This window comes from Trematomus bernacchii, unplaced genomic scaffold (assembly GCF_902827165.1).
Source record: "Trematomus bernacchii unplaced genomic scaffold, fTreBer1.1, whole genome shotgun sequence".
Classification (NCBI taxonomy): Eukaryota; Metazoa; Chordata; class Actinopteri; order Perciformes; family Nototheniidae; genus Trematomus; species Trematomus bernacchii.
Window position 1 is genome coordinate 883890 of NW_022987564.1, and position 17924 is coordinate 901813.

At 39.8% G+C, this 17924-nt stretch overlaps 1 protein-coding gene across 1 annotated transcript in view; it reads right to left on the reverse strand.

Annotated features, from left to right (window-relative positions):
• LOC117478279 (complement C3-like) overlaps positions 1-17924 on the reverse strand; it is a 43421-nt gene that overhangs the window by 15555 nt on the left and 9942 nt on the right. The window contains exons 6-22 of the mRNA XM_034125264.1: positions 14685-14767; positions 14254-14341; positions 13983-14085; positions 13517-13637; positions 13146-13261; positions 12208-12348; positions 11815-11914; positions 10250-10344; positions 9930-10121; positions 9642-9794; positions 8922-9051; positions 7731-7799; positions 5532-5649; positions 5334-5422; positions 3557-3696; positions 2588-2800; positions 57-120 (exon numbers count right to left, since the gene is read on the reverse strand). Of these exons, the coding sequence (XP_033981155.1) occupies positions 57-120; positions 2588-2800; positions 3557-3696; positions 5334-5422; positions 5532-5649; positions 7731-7799; positions 8922-9051; positions 9642-9794; positions 9930-10121; positions 10250-10344; positions 11815-11914; positions 12208-12348; positions 13146-13261; positions 13517-13637; positions 13983-14085; positions 14254-14341; positions 14685-14767 (2015 nt within the window). The remainder of the gene's footprint in view (positions 1-56; positions 121-2587; positions 2801-3556; positions 3697-5333; positions 5423-5531; positions 5650-7730; positions 7800-8921; positions 9052-9641; positions 9795-9929; positions 10122-10249; positions 10345-11814; positions 11915-12207; positions 12349-13145; positions 13262-13516; positions 13638-13982; positions 14086-14253; positions 14342-14684; positions 14768-17924) is intronic.

Genomic DNA, 17924 nt, shown 5'->3' on the forward strand with positions numbered 1-17924 from the left:
GTTGATAAACCACTATACTGTATAATGCAGCCATGTCATTCTTCAAGGTAACTCACCTACACCTTTATTAGTGGGGTCTAGAATTACTATCATAGGATCTTTTACTAGTACACCTTCAGGCTGGAAAAACAACAGTTAGGACAAACATTAGAAATCACAATGATTTGCATAACTTTTTGAGTAATCGGTCTTTGCTGTTGTTTAACAAAGTAAAATATGGTTCGAATTTAAATAAGATATTAATATTCAATAAGATGAATTTCATAAACATGACAGTTTACCAAAACTGACTTTACCAGACTATATCTCTCATACCCGTAACTGTAGCTTTGTCACGTTATTAAACCGATTGTATTCAAACTGAGGTTTTTAAAGGATTTGTAAACAGCTTGTTGCTTGAAACTAAAAGTAGTTACAAGAATATTGCATCCATAATGTAACAGACCTCGGATAAGTTCTATTTTATGGCAGCTTGAACATTTTACTGCAATAAGAGAACAATTCCACATGGCAGAGATGGAGTACTCGAGTCCTGGACTCGGACTCGAGTGCCGATTTTCGGGACTCGTGACTCGGACTCACGCACTAATTGACGCGACTCGGACTTGGACTCGTGAATTCTCGCACAGATGACTTGGACTCGGACTCGTGAATTCTCGCGTACGCTGACTTGGACTCGGACTCGGACTCGTGAATTCTCGCGTATGATGACTTGGACTTGGACTCGTGCATTTTTCCCCCCACGATGACTCGGACTCGACTTGAACATTGAGCTCCGACTTGGACTCGGACTCGAGCAAGTTTTCTCTGGAGTCTGATGTCCTCTATCCTGGCGTGTGCACCTGCAAGGCGAGTTCACGTACTGATTGATTGATTGATTGAAAAGTTTATTAACAGCTTGTATATTGGGTACAGTACAGTACAGCTCAAAACATACAATTGTTAAGGGGATGCAGACCAGAGAAAGACTTTCGTCTTGTTTACATCAGGGTCCCCCATTTCCAATTCATCATATAAACTGGGCCCCGCTATTCCAGTCTAAAGATGTCTAGAGACACACCCCGCATCGTGCTGTATGCTTTCACACATTCTGCTTCCACATTCGAAAAGAGCAGCGCAAAATGCTCCTTATGTGGAAACAATATTGAAGAGAAGGCTCCGTAACACATTACTCTAAGGATCGAGTTCAGACATATAGGCTGTCTTGAACACTATCATCAGAGTAACGTGATCTAATCAATAAATAAAGATTCAGCCGATAACACGAAAGCACATGGCTACTTAACATGCAGAATGACGTCATTTTGCATGCTAAGTAGCCATGTGCTTTCTGGTGTCACTACCCGATCTGTCCCCCTGCCCGATCTGTACTGCGCATGTGCGAGATGGTCCGCCATATTGGACAACTACATACGGCAACTCTACTAGGACACTTGACACAGTGGCTTTTGGCAAAGCAGAAAAAGAACCGAGAGAGATTATTGTTATTACAACGTGACTTCACTATTATTTAACAACTCTTTTTATTGGGTTCTTTTATTTGGGGTTAAATACATTGTCAGAATAAGTAAGACATGGATTTAACTTCTGTTAGACAGCTATATGCCATACATTTTTGCACACATTCACAGTAAATATGTATTCAGTATGATAGCTGTCTAACAGAAGTTAAATCCATGTCTCACTTATTCTGACAATGTATTTAACCCCAAATAAAACAACCCAATAAAAAGAGTTGTTAAATAATAGTGGAGTCACGTTGTAATAACAATAATCTCTCTCGGTTCTTTTTCTGCTTTGCCAAAAGCCACTGTGTCAAGAGTCCTAGTAGAGTTGCCGTATGTAGTTGTCCAATATGGCGGACCATCTCGCACATGCGCAGTACAGATCGGGCAGGGGGACAGATCGGGTAGTGACATCTGGGGCTTAATCTTTATCAGTAAACCGATTTAACCGGTAAAAGTTCCTTCAAAATAAGAGTCCCGATCTTATTACTATCAAAATAAAAGTGCAAAACGAAAACGTTACCATAGGAAAATATTGGCATACAAATATAATCACTTCTCTAAAAGGTAACTCATTTTAAATATAGTTAGACATATTAAAGATAATTTACAATAATAATAATATTAATATTAGTATTAGTAATAAGCTTTATATTTGTATAGTACTATTACAAGAATTGTAGCCAAACTCGCTTCACAGCAGTTCAATAGACAGATTAGTATAACATGACAGGATAAAAGCAATGTAGAGGAGCAGCTACATTTCAACACATATATCCACGAAGATGATGATGACATGAAGACTTGTGACTCTGACTTGACTTGGACTCTTCTTAGGTGACTCGGACTTGGACTCGGACTCGAACACAGGTAATGATGACTCGGACTCGGACTCGACTCGGACACTCCTTGGGTGACTTGGACTCGGACTCGACTACGACTCTCCCTTGGTGACTCGGACTTGGACTCGGACTCGAAGAGTGGTGACTCGAGAGTGACGTGGACTCGTGAATTGGTGACTTGACTACAACACTGCCACATGGTGTAAGGAAAAAAAACAGGACATGTAGTCTTTTTCTTACCACCACCCGCAGCATCTTCATAATTCCATCATTTAGTGACGAATTGTGAACAGCAGCTTTGACCTCAATGCGGAATTCTCCTTCTTTCATGGGAATGATGATGAAGGGCACATATCGTGTAGTTTGAGCCCCAATTTGGACCTCCTGGCGATACTTTCCACGCTTTGAAGCCGAACTGCACACATAATCCTCCTCAATCAGATCAACCCGCACCTTGAGAACAGGACAAAGATGGACTGGAGATTGTGAAGTTGCTCAAAGATAAAGACTATTATTGAGGATATAATAGGATTACATCAGTTTTATTTTGGGTCATCTAACGATAATGCATACTTGATTTTAATTACCATTTGATGATTTACACATTTTACAGGATAATCTGATCTGGATAATAAAAGGCACACTGTAAATATTGCAGTAAGGTTTCCCGCTGCTGAGGTGAACCACATCTATTGTTTTTCCATCCCAGTTCAGACAACGATGCCCCGCCTCCGACACTGTATCCAGTTCTCTTTATTCATCCATGAATTAGATTTTACCATGTCCACCTCCACATGACGGAAGCATTGACGCAGCATCAGAGCGTCACCTGGGGGATTTTCATCCCACGAAAAATGAATTTGACGGCCCCTATCCTTGTTTTCCCAAGCTAGATAATTGTATTACTAGAGTATTGTTTAGATGGGGAGGGTGTCATTATCATTTTACATCCATGACGCAATCGTAGGGAGCTATGTCAAGCTTTCGTCATGCAGGTAGGGGTGATAATTCAATCTAAACTGGGTTGGAAAACAATAGGTACAGGCCAACCACCATGTGAGCAGGTATTACACTTATCAAAGTCTAGAGCAGGAAGGTCATTCACTCTCTTTTTTTGATACAGTATGTCAGTTGAATATTTACTGTTGATTTTGCCCTTTAGTCTAAAATGTTCTCTTGCCTCTTTTACTGTATGTAACACAGACTTACAGTTGCAGGATCGGGGCTGTAGTTGTGCAGGATTGCCTTAACTTCCAGCTGCTCTCCCCGGACAGCAGAGTATGGCAGCATGAGATCAATGAAGAATTCCTTCCGGACAATTACCTCTAACGGCTCACCAACACAGATTCCTTTAAGATGAGAGGGACAATAAAAAGGGATTACATAGAGAAAGAGAGAGAGAAGATTTAAGGGATTGAACAAGTTCAAGGTTAGATGACTGTAAGAAATTAAAATCAATGTTTAAATGACGTAATTTAGATTAAACATACTGTAAACTTAAAACTGTTTTATTCTGAAAATACTTCATTTCCGGTTAGCATTAGCTTGTGGCTAACGTTATTGCTGAATGTTAAAGTGGACCTATCATGCTATATTTAAATGATATATTGTAGGGCCATACCTATATAAGGTATATTTATACGTTTCTGTTTTCAAAATACCAAACAGATCATGCATTTTAGCCATGCCTCATTTCGCTCAATGTGCTGTTTGCTGTCTATGGGTCTGATTCTGCTGACCACGCCCCCCTGCAGGAGAGGGGAGACGTGCTCTGATCAGCTGCTGGGCTGTCAGAAGAGGGGGAGAAAAAGAGATCTCCGTCCTCCGTGTTTTATTATATAGAGTCGTTATTCATTTGTTTTAAAGCTCAATAAATAACAAAGAAGACCTTTGACCGGCACTTTTCTAATTTTGTCCGGAAGATTTAAACTTTAACGGACATCTTGACCGGCGAAACAAACTGAAACTGAAACTCTGCCGCACGGTCCCCTCGTTCCTTGGAAGAGGCGGAGAGGTGGGTGTTTGTCATCTGCTGGTGGACTAACCGGAGAGAATTACAGTGCTTGCCTCGACGGGGAGGGATTGCATTGCAGCGGGAGCAAACGCTTGCCTCGGGGAGGGAGAAAAAAAAGCCACAGCGGAGAATAAACAGAAGGGTAACCATGGTAACTATGGGCGGGAAGTCTTCTTCGCTGCTTTTGTGGCAGACTACAGCGCCACTTACAGGCCTGGCATATGTACTACAGCGTCTCCAGCGCTTTCGAACGGCAATGGCCGTGGCTGTCTCCTCCTGATTGGTGGAGTTGGCCCAATAGCCGTAGCGCCAGCATCCTGACGTCAGGACAGTGTTCAAATCTGGATCAGTTTTTATCAGATCCATTGCAGCCCCTTTTTTAGAGATTTGGGTATGGAGGAAAATAGAGAGGGTTGTGTTTTCTGACACTTGGTGAGTTCCCTGGAACACCGGGGACACATATTCATGTATAAAAGACGTACAAAAGTGCATTTTGCATGATAGGTCCCCTTTAAATGAATGTATAGTTTTATTTTGAAAAGCTTTATTGAAAGGCGTCCCCGTTGTTTCCAAATGACGTCACTTCCAGTTTCACGTTAACAATGATTACAGCCGTTAAAATGCATTAAATAAAAAGCCATGAATGAGAATACGAGGAGAAAAGGCGTGTGGAGTTATACAATGAACACACAACGTCTAAATCCTCTCATTCACGCGATAGCAGACACAGAAGAACGAGTGGAGGGAGGCCCCCTTCCCCGAAGCCGCCAATGAGAGGAGGAGCCAGGAATTGGATAATAGCTCGCTCCACGTAGAATCGATCTCTCTCTTCTTCCCCCTGTTACTTTATTAAATTACCCATTTGAACCTTTTCAAGACTACATTGACTCTTTTTAACTTCCTCCTGGACATGAGAACAACGAACAAATCTTCATGACTCAATGAAACAGCTTTCAGTCACTGAATTCTCACCGTGAGTTGTTGACAGACTAATGCCAGTAAACTGCCAGGTGGTGATTGAATCTTGCAGTGGAATTGTTTTTGTCACTGATGTGGTATCACTGAAACAAAGAATGGTGTTAAATCTTTGAGAGATATGTGTAGGCTTAAATCTTGGTGGTGTCATTATTGAAGTTAGTGTTTTTTGTGTGTATATGTCGGTTGACTTACCATGGGTTTCGTCCAGGGCAAGCAGGAAGTGTGATATCTGACCACAGCCAACTTTCAGGGAAGTTGGTGCGAGAAACAATTTCATTGCTGTCAATGTAACTGTTGTCATCCTCCTCACCTAGAGGTTTAAGGCAAAAAGGTTTTCCTTTTAAGACCTGGGGCCTCATTTATGAAGGGATATACGCTCAAAAAATGGCGTACGCCAGTTTCTACGCAATGTTTGCGATTTATAAAATACTAACTTGACGGGAAAATGTGCGGTCCTCCACGCAAACTCTAACCCATGCGTACGCACTAAGCACAAAAACGGGAGAGACGAGAAACTGCGACACCGTTGGCAGAAGGAAGAATGGAGAAATATGTGGAAATAATACCATAAATAAAATGTTACCTCTCATTTATCATATATGAAGAATTCATTTTCAAACATTGATTAAAGCCAATCTTAAAATGATTAAACAAACGCCTGTTTGCGACTCCTCAGTGCACACAAAAACATAACTTGGAGAAATAAATAAATATGGATATGTTATTTAAAACCACCTCGAATATGTTGTGTTAATGTTATGAAATGTTTTCTCATAAATGATGCTGTAAGCAGGAGGACAGAATTACGTCTAAACTGACGCCGTTTTGCATTTCTATAGGTTGTAGATACGAGCATGGTTTTATATACTATCACGTTTAATCGTGTTTTATGCCGTTTGCCAAGACTTGATAAGTCGCTCGTAAAACACAAGAGGTATGGAAACTAAGAACACCATATGTGGTAAATTGTACAGCTAATATAACACAACACATTAGTTGTATTTCCTTCAACTGGTGGATTATGGATATATAGTTGCTGATCGAAAGCTGGAACACAAACCACCAAATACAAAAAAATAATTCAGATCCAGTCGTCATGACTCCACTCCGGAGGGATTCCCCGATCATTTCTTACAGTTTCTCATCAAGGGGGTCTCTCCTGTCCCCGGTACAAACACACTGCCTGAGGAAGGTTATGTGTATTTTTTTTGTCATTAACCTTTTTCGGACCACTTATTTATTTATTTTGGTGACGATCTGACCTCCATGCTGCTACTCTGGTTCAAACTGCATCCACCAAACAATATGATTTATCTCGACCTCCCCAAAATAACCTAAATCTGACACGGTGTGAGATGTCTTTTTTAGCTGTTCTGTCCTCATTTCCTGCGATCTTCTTCATGCAGTCAGTCAAAATGAATGAATGAATGGGCGTTTCTTTGACTATTTATAGGCAAATATGGGCGTTACGTGAAGCCCGCAAAAGCTGCGCCGCATTTCGAGTCGATTGTGATTTATAAAGGGAAACAGGCGTAGGAAGTGCCGTACGCACTTCCCTCGCCGGTACGCAATGTTTTGTGAATCGGAAAATGTCGGAACATTTCTGTGCCTATTTTTTTGCTTTGTACTACGTAAGCAACCTTCCCACGTGAATCCTACGCAAGGCGTTATAAATGATGCCCCTGAAGATTTCCCCTCAGACAGAAGATAACAGGAAATTAGGTTATTGCTTTTTATAGACCAGGGGTCGGCAACCCCTGGCACGCGTGCCAATGACACACTAGGAATAAGTGGAATAAGTGTGCAAAATATTTAAATTGTATTTTCGGATCCTGAACAAGACCGCAGCCAGAGCGCGTCTCCCCGTTGCAACGCAGCCCCGCTCTCTTTAACTCCAGGCGACTTTCTGCCGCTTTCCTCCGTGGTGCAGTGCTAATCGTTTCACCACGAAGGAAAGCACTGCTGCCGAGCCGGCACTTCACAAATTGCAGAACCCATAAGGAGCTGTACAAATGCCGCAGTTTTTGCGTGGCTGTGTCTTTAGTTGAAAGCCTGCTCATCTCTCAACAAAATAATATGCTACACAGGGGCGGACTGGCCATCTGTGTGTTCTGGAGAATCACAGAACGGACGGTCGTCCTTATTATTATGCCGTTTAAACCAATTATTTAAATTTGTTTAAACGGCATCATGTAAGTTGCGCTGAAAGAAAGAGGTCCACACACTGCTTCCCCGCCCTCCTATTGACAGTTCACGAGCGCTGAGCTCTTCAGCCACCCCCTACCCCGTTGACAGTTCACGATCGTCGGCACGCTGATCAAAACAAAAATGTTGAATGGCACTTCATATCAAAAAGGTTGCCGACCCCTGGTATAGAGTTATGGTTCTTACTTAAGCTGGTTCTGACATCCATGATTGTAGTCTCTCGTTTCCACCTGCTCGGTGCCGGACATTTCAATTCTGAAATAAGCATCAGAGACAAAATCTTTTACAGAACTCAACCATATTTAACCTACTTTAAAGGTGGGGTAGGTAAGTTTGAGAAACCAGCTCGAGATACACTTTTTGTTATATTCCATGGAATGCTCTTAACATCCCGATAGCAATGAATATCTTCAGTGCTTTGACAAAAAATCCATAAAAAAATGTCATCTGTGGAAGCCGTAATACTGTAAAAAGCACGACCAATCATTTTAGCCGGCCCGGCTAAAATAACTGGATGGCCTACCTGCCTGTCAGCCTTCCATCTGTGCACAAACTTATCTCGTGCCCTCATTGGTCATGTGCGCGTTCGTGTGTGTTGGAGGAGGGGCTCTATAAGGAAGTGGCAGATTTTTTCCGGTTGTGTATTTTCAAATTCTAGCGCACTCGAGCTGGTTTCTCCAAAATTACCTACCCCACCTTTAAGCATTGTATAATTCTTTTGGAACTTTTAAAATCAGAGTGAGGTGATTTCTCTGGTAGGAGAACACAGGGTGTGGGGGTGAGAAAAATGTGGTATAAGATAAGATAAGATAGGACTTTATTTATCCTGAAGGAAATTGTTGTGCCAGAGTTATAACGATATACATCAAACACAGTAGCATAATAATAAAACTGTACCCTAACAGCGCAGAAAAACCAGCTAATTAAATAGCTACAAGAAACATAGACGGTCAAATTATTAATATAAAAAACTGTAAAAAACAGCATATCATTAAACGTTTAATTTCTGTAATTGATTATTTAAAACTGACTAATAACAAGGACAGTTCAGCTAAAGACACATGTCCTACAAACAAATACCCCAGGAAGTATCTGACCGTTTTAGTTTTTTGATTCCATATTTAAGGTATCTGTCGTTTTTCTAGAACTAAAATATTTACAAAATATCTAAACAGCAACAAACTATTTAGAGAGACCAAAACAATCTGCATGACCATAAAGGGGAGCCATAAAAAGACCCTGAACCGAATATGCTCAGCATTTGACTGATGGTGATAAATAAAGGTCTATGTGCTCACCTTTCTTCTTAGAGATTCATTTGTATACTATTGTAGCCTAAAACTATGTTCAGGGAATGGGAGAGTAAAGTAGTGTCACCTTGTCTGTAGGGAGTCCCAGAAGCCGTGTTGGACTCAAACAGCAGCCCAGCATCGTAGAACACACTCATACCGTCCTTCCCTCCACCTGGTGTGCAACCTGTGTCGTACTTCTCTACGATGTCCCACACCTGAGCATAGTGAAAGTCATTCACACACAAATAAATAAACAAGACTTAAAGGCAAGAGGTAGACAGATCTGGAAACTCACATTAAAGTTCTGATATGAAGCTCATTTACTATTTCCATGTTACTACTCTCTCTCCTCTCAATAAGTGATCGGGGGCGTCACTCCCCAGTTTAACCAATCACTTTGCTCTATTCCCACACGCCTATCACAGCGCTCTGCTAAAACTTTAAAATCTGCTCTCCCCCCTCTGACAGCTGTCATTTCAGGTGACTCAATGCAATCCTCCTCCACCCCTTTTCACCCCCTGTCCCTCTGACTCCAGGGTCAAGCTAAGCCCCTCCCCTTCAGACCGACCTAACTATCTATTCACCACCACCAGTGTCTAGACCCCGGGGGGTTTCATCGGATCGGTTCTCCCCTCCCTAATGATACTCCTGCACAACGAGGCCTAATCGCCAAAATCGCCATTACATTCATTTGTGTATCCCTGGCATATGTATTCTTAAATCAAAACCGTCTCTCCTGATTGAAATGTCATTAGAAATGTATTCATGCAATGAATGCAAGAAAAATATGATATAAATACATTGCCTTTTTCTGTGTGAGGCGGTGCTTGTTCTTAAGGACATAGACTTGGTCCACTGCCAACAGTCCAACTCTGGCCCCTGGGTCTCCTGTAACCTTCAGACGAAACATCTTGCGAGGCTCATGGGATGGAGCGGGTCTCAATTGTTCCAGCTTCAGCTAAATGTGAAGGTGAGGTCAATGAATGACACATACAGTTTGGATTTGTTGAACCAGTCGCTTACATTAAAAAATGTCAGATGATTACAGTAATAAATAAATCAGTTTGTGTGTGTTTTGTATTGCGTGTCTCACCGAGCCCATGCAGGAGTCTTTTACATCCACCCAAACAGAGTCTGATACCACTTCATTCCCATTTGTGTGGTAATAGGCTATGATGCGGAACGATGGCAGCATGTCTTTGGTAATGGGAACCATCAGGGAGATCAGTACTTGACCTCTTGTCTTGTATCGGCCTTTTAGCACCAGCTGACCTCTGCTCATTAACTATAGGGACACAGACTTACATATCAGCACTTATTGCACATGAGCGTGTATACTGCACTACACAACTTGATGGACGCAACAATAAGGGTAGTATATGCACACATGCACAGATTTCAAACATCTCTCACCAGGTATGTGATGTCATAGTCATGACTTTCCCGCCTGTTGATGTTGAGGTTGATTTTCAGGTTATTTCCTAATTCTACATCAGCTGAATCCACACCTGCAAATATGACATGTTTTGATTGCAGTATCTCAAGTATTTCTAAAGTAGAGCATTGTAGTACATTTTCTCCCCATAAAACAATGATATTTTACATTGATTCTGATGGACAGTTATTCTAGAGCAAGAGAGTCGTAGATTAATGTATTATATAAAAGTGAAAAATGTAGGAAGAGCATGTTTTCCAGACAAATTATGTTTTAGCTATTTGGCTCAATACCGTCCAAAGCATCCCCAACCTAAACTTTAAATAATTTCCTTAATAATAAAACCTATGCAGTTAATTGAGGATCAATTTAGAATCAAACCGTGATTCAAAAAATAAAAAATAAAATAGTGGTACACAAATATTCCCAACCCTGAGGCCTGTACTACGAATCCGGATTTTCGCTTAGCCGGCTAACTTCAGGGAAAACTCGGGCTTTCCGGTCCTACGACGCTGGTTCTCTTTTTAGCGGGCTAGATCTCCATGGTAACTTATGCTGAGCGGCAAACCTGCTCCGGAGCAGGTTAGGTGGCAGGCTAAGAGATCAACTCAGTGAAAGCACCACCTGCTGACCAATCAGAGCTCCGTGTGCGGAGTTTAAAGCTATCAAGTCATATTACAGGATAGAGGAAATACAGAAAAACTGCCGTTGCAGGAAAGACGGCCGGCAAAAATCAACTGACTGTGTGAACGTGAAAATTAATAGAATATCCCCTCCCATCTTCAGAGCAATCTGACTATTATAATATTAGCGTTAAGAAAGCTTACTTAAATATCTGCCACAACATAAGTAACCGGATCAGAGTAACATTAAGTGCAGTCTGCGGCACTGTGAGTGCAGACGTCGATGTGTCCCATTATCATTCATATCATATCACATCATAATGTATCATATATTTCCTTATTTGAGTCAGCTTCTTGAGCCGTATCTGGCCGTGCAACACTCACAGTGTCACATACTGCATGCAGAAGTATTATTTTAAGCAACACATTAAGTTGACGAAACACTCGAGTCAAATGTAAATAAAGTCAGATCCACTCGTGTCTTAGACGGGGCAGTGATATCATAAACCTGGTAATGTACGCATTCAAGCGCTTTTTCTTTTACCAGCTGTATTCACCTTGCAGGTGCAGCTATGTGGCTTTTATCCTGGATAAAGTGTTTAAGTCATGGATGTTTAAAGTTTAACTTCTTCATATTTGACTAATATTAAAGTTCACTTTTCATTCAGGAAGTATGACGCTGCGTTGTCAGTACGCTTGTCCATGTTTGAGATTGGTCGAATGCTCCAAATACCACCCCTTTCATGTGAACGCGCACCTAACTAGATAGGACACGGCTGGCTTGAGCGATCCACTTGATAACCAGCGTCGTAGTACAGCTTAGCGAGAGCGCGTATGTTTTGGATTGGGCCAACCGGCTAACTCAAACATATCCATGTTAGGTTGAACCAGCTTCGTAGTACAGGCCTCGGATCTCTTACCTATGTGGATATAGTTGTTGCTTTGGGTAATATATGGGAGAGCTGTCATGGTGGCTGATGCTTGTCTGATCGATGAAATACGAGGATCATTCGTCCTTGCCTGAAATTAAAGAAACACATAAGCATACACATGGTTAAATAAATATTACTTAAAAAGTCCTGAGTCTTTCCTATTCCATCTTTATCCTGGCTACGATGAAGATAAGCTTCACCATTTAGATACTGCCAATTAAATGTGCAAGAAGCGGAAGAAAAGCAATGAGCTATAAAGAAACAAAAACCTCCGCTGATAGCTCTGCTTGAATTCACCTTAAAAAATGAATTTCAAAAATGTTAAAAGCTTACATTTGAAAAGCGGCCTGTGGTGCCTGTATGAATTTTTAAGAGACTTACAGTGATTGTTAGTTGTGGGTCCCTTGTATTGATTGTTAGCCTTGCCATGCCATTGTTTGCGGTGATGCCATTCACATAGCCTGGTTCAACCACAATAGCAACACCTTGTGCCGGAGTGTTGTCAGGATACACAACTTCGACCTGCCAACACCGACACAAACAGTTCAACAATCAGAAAGATGTTTTACTGTCTTATTAGACAACATCTTATAAAGGTCAAAACTCAGTACTAATAACTAGCTAAAATAACTAAATATTATGACTTAGATCGTTTATGGTGAAACAAAGCTTAACGGGTACATTTCTCAATTTCTCTGGAATCATAATTAAAATCCATGACAGAAAAATTGCTATGATCTGTCATATAATATAGCAAGATAGAAGTAAAGTCTATATAGGTTTCATAACTAAAAAATATAGTAACTTTTTTCAGCAATGAAACATTTTCTGTGATGGCAGTTCTTAAAGGTGGGAGGTAATTTTGGAGAAACCAGCTCGAGTGCGCTAGAATTTGAAAATACACAACCGGAAAAAATCTGCCACTTCCTTACAGAGCCCCTCCTCCAACACACACGAACGCGCACATGACCAATGACGGCACGAGATAAGTTTGTGCACAGATGGAAGGCTGACAGGCAGGTAGGCCATCCAGTTATTTTAGCCGGGCCGGCTAAAATGATTGGTCGTGCTTTTTACAGTACTACGACTTCCACAGATGACATTTTTTTATGGATTTTTTGTCAAAGCACTTAAGATATTCATTGCTATCTGGATGTTAAGAGCATTCCATGGAATATAACACAAAGTGTATCTCGAGCCGGTTTCTCAAACGTACCTACCCCACCTTTAATACATTAAAGATATAGCCATACTTTTGCTTATGTTATTATAATGTACTTTTTTATAGTACTTTATAAAGTTAATTTAAAGTACTTTACCACAACTTCGAAGGTCATTCCTGGTTTAAAATATTTGGGAGTTTTCTTGAAGTGGATGGTGTAAGGTGATTTGACAATCTGAATATTTCTCAACTCTGCCTCCACCATTTCACCACCTGTTAATAGATGCAGAAACAAATCAAATCAAAACAGATTAAAGATTATTTTGTTTATAATGTAATTATATCTTTCAATTTGGTCCCTTTCTAGTTGATACATCATCATCAGGTTTATTATAGAGACTCAAGGTCAATTTTTTAAAAGACGTACAACACTCAAATATAAATTAAAAAAACGTATCCTATCTTTATATATTTATGTTTTCCAACTCTGTCCGTCTTGTTTGGGAATAGTCTTAGTCTCTTTCTTACCGTTCTCCGTTAGCACACTGACAGCTACAAATATGGATTTCGTCACCAGTTCTTCAATGTTTCCGAAGGTCGTTGTGATGTGCTCTCTCCTCAGCGTGACAGCTCCAACACCTCCCTCAATCTAATGTAACATAGTTGAAAAATGTGTCTTAAAATATAGTATAGTGTTACAGTGAACAGTTGATAGTGCTTTACTGAACTTGTAAATTCTGGGTTTCAACGTAGAACATGTAATTTCCTGCTGCTAAGGGTCTCTCAATTAAAACATCATCAAAATAATGTGTTTTGTCACCACCATTTGTGGTACATTTTCAACACGCTAAATACATAATATCCGTGAATACAAATGCATCATATTAAGTCAATTAACTGCAGATCTTGGAGTTGGAGGAAAAATACTACACATTTTGTGAGTATGACTCTTCCAAAACACATGTAAAATACAGTAAGTGTAGAATGTGCTCACCTGCACTCTCTGAAGAGAACTGGGAAAGCTCTTCTTTTGACCATCATGTATGACCCCAAACACAACGTAGGCCATCCCATTCACCTCTTGATCAAACAAATACCTAAATCAACAAGAGAAGGAATAGTATAAATCAAAACAGGGTAATTTTAAACAAATGGTTAAAGAAACTAAAAGAGCAAGAGCGTCACCCAAACTTCTAAACAGCAACCTGTATTCATTCCTACAATCAAACAGTCTCTGAAGCCACAAAACAAGAACTTTCTCTTACGTGGCTTTAATGTTGACTGTGAGCTCTTGGTCGTCCACGTAGAAGAAAGGGCTCGTAGGATTCAGTTTAACCTCAAAACGGGGAAGCACTGAAAAATGATATTTATGGTTTTACCAATCCAAGATCCAAGGCAAGGCAAGATTATTTATATAGCACATTTCAACAAAAGGCAAGTCAAGTTCTTTACAAAGAAGCATGAAGAAATTGTGTAGCGGAAAATAATTATAAAATGGCATTTAAAAACAGGATCAAATAAAGATAATAACACAGAATAACACAGGTATAAAATACATGCATGTACAGTGCAGTGTTAGATATGAATAGTTCAATTAAAAGCAGCGGCAATAAGAAAATCCAGTAAGAAATGAGTGAATGCTGTGAGTTAATATACTGAAGGTTTTAAATGAAAGTGCAGGTAATGGGAGACTCACCATATTCTTTGACCTCAAACTCTGCTTGAAAGCTCTGCTGTGTGTTGCTCCGGAACTTCGTGACGATCTTCCACAGTCCGAGACTAAACATAGAAACACACAACGTTTAAATACAAATTTAGAGAAGTGACAAGGTAATACAGGAATCAGGCCTCATATTTATATCTTGTTGATTCACAAATGAAATATATAAAAATGAGCTGCTGAAAATAATTATTAGTGCCCTACAGAGAGCAGTCACCACAGAAACACTTTAAAGGTCTAAAATTAAACGTGTTCAGGTTAGTACCGTAGTAAGCAGTAAAAGTATTAGTATTATGTCTGTTTCCGCTAATTTAGTGGGAATCCTGATACAGCATTCCAACTCTCTGTTATGCTACGCACAAAATTCTTTATTATTCCGCCGGGTTATTTTGCACCTCTTCTTCTCCCACATTCCACATCGCAGAAACTCCGTTCAAACATCAAAACGTTCAGCTCAGTCGGGAATCGATGGCTATTACTTTTCTTATTCATAACTTTCATAATTCCAGAGATACATCCCATAATTCATCAACATTTTTTACATGGAATTCAATGGAGAAACTCTTCAGACTTGAGCAATCTTCATGCAACTTAAACTGCTAACTGCTCCTTCATACTTTCACTCAGAAACCTCATTCCAACTTTAAAATGTTACACATCTTTCTGACATTATTCGTGTAACACAACTTTTAAATCTGATTCGTACTTTTAGAGATATTAAACATTGTTCAGACCTTGGTAAAGAGGCCTTCTTGAGATTTTAGAGTGCGTGATGTCAAAGCTAGAGTGGAGGACAGATTTAATTTTGCCTTCATATTTTCTTTTAAAACTGCCATAATTCCCAAACCCTATATTCCTGAGACATAATTTTTCATGAGAAACGTAGGAAAACATCTCGTACCTTGAACATTTTTAAAAGAATTAAACAAAATAATTTAATTAATTAATGCCTCTTGAGGGCATGAAGTGACAAAAACTTTCAACATGTCTCCATTAAACCCAATTGTAAGTTCAGCCTCATCTTTCCCCACCACAGCAGCCGCACACCTTTAGTTAATCTGCCAAAAAGGCCACATTATTAACACGAAAGTACACTTCAGATGCTCAAGTTCCTTGACATGCTTCACACTTTGAAATGTCACCGATATCTGTTACGGTTCTTCAACAAAACGTTCACATGTAAACTTCGATTGTATATCACCGGTCCATGGCTCAACAGCTCTACGCCAAATCTGAGATCTCAGCATAGGCTGTTGCCATGGAAACGCATCCCTCGCCATAACACACGATGTTGTCGTGATACCTATGCAAATGGTCTAAAACAGCACCAGACTTCAGATAATGGTTAATGGACCATTAACCATTATCTGAAGTCTGGTGCTGAGCCCTCAACAGCTCTATGTCAATTATGGGGTGTCATCATATGCCGTTTCCATGGATACGCATCCCTCGCCATTAAATACGATGTCGCTGTAATTCCAATGGACACAGTCCGATTGTCCCCAAACTTCGCTTGTCACCGGTCCATGCCTCAACAGCTCTCCGCCAAATCTGAGATCTCACCATAGGCTGTTTCCATGGAAACGCATCCCTCGCCAAAAAACACAATGTTGTTGTAACTGATATGAAAATGGTCAAAACACCACCAGACTTCAGATGACCGTTAATGGTCCAGCTATCAACATGTCTATGTGCCATTAGTGAGTTTTCCTCAAAAGCTGTTGCCATGGCAACGCATCCCTCGCCGTAAAATACGATATTGCTATAACTTCTATGAAAATGGTCAAAAAGTGCTCAAACTTCACGTGTGCTAACAGTCCAGCCGTGAAGACATCTACGTGACAGTTTTGAAATTTCTTCAAATGCCGTTGCCATGGCAACACAATGCTCGCTATGAAACACGGTTTTCTCATAACTTCAGTGAAAATGCTCCAAACGGCCATCAAAACATCTAAGCGTATTATGGGGTGTCATCAAATACCGTTGCCATGGCGACAGATCATTCGTCATCAAGTTAGTTCAATAGTTTGCAGTTCAAATATTCTGCTGCTTTTCCAAGCTTTTTTACTTTCTTTTCTTCTCTTATCACACATTCAAGCCCCCAGTGTTCATGTATCATTTCAATCTAAATTCTTCACTTTCTTCTTACACATTACATTTCAGAATAGCAATTCAGCGTCAGATTTTCAGCATAAAGCATTCCCACTAGCAATTTCTTCAGGAATTGCATTCTCTAGTTAGTTTTACTGTACAGTTCATAAGGAAAAAATGTTGGCCTATTTCTGTTGAATCTGTCCATTTACAATAATGACTACAAGAATACTGTGCTATCAATCCTTAATCATTTCGGCCAGAAAGCGAATATGCTACTTTAGTACATTCAGATGTGAAATGTAAAAATTTAAATTGCATGATCTCTATAGTAGATTTAGCATTCAAAGCAAAGATGGCACCTTTTGCAATCTAGTTTATCCTGTTAGTCTGTCTCATCATGTAGGCACATTATGTATAATTTGAAATCCAAACTTGTTAGTTTATCAGTATCTATATATAACAGAGTCTGGTGAAAAAAACAACAACACTATATTCGGCTGATTCTAATTCACACCTGAATAGGGACTATGGATATTAAGTTAGCCTCTTTGAATATTAAAATCTAATGTTTATTAATAGGCACTGTCACTGATAAATGAAACATACAATACAAATGTTTCTTCAGCTCAGACTAACCATGACAATCTTGCAGCTTTAAAATACAGATGAAGTGCAGTAAGGTGTTATAGAGCCCAGGAACTACTCTACCAACCAAGTTAAACATATTTCTAATACAGAAAGTCAGGGCCAGCCCTTGGCATAGGCAGTATAGGCGAATGCTAAGGGCGCATCCATCCATGGGGGCGCCCAAAATTGGGGGGAAGAAAAAATTATAATAATACTATTAACTAGGGCTGTGCAATTAATCGTATTTTAATCTCGATTACGATTTTGGCCTGCAACGATTACGAAAACAACGTAATCGAAATAAAACGATTATTATTTTTATAAAAAGAAAAAAAAAAATGTAATTATTTTTTTTTAAATATTTTTTTTTATTGGTTTTTCAGTTGAATTATACTTTAAGTTCAGGGTAATCAACTGTTAAAAACATACTGTTCCAATTTTATTTTTCAATAAATGGATGTTTTCAAAGTAAATGGATAATCGTTTTTAATAATC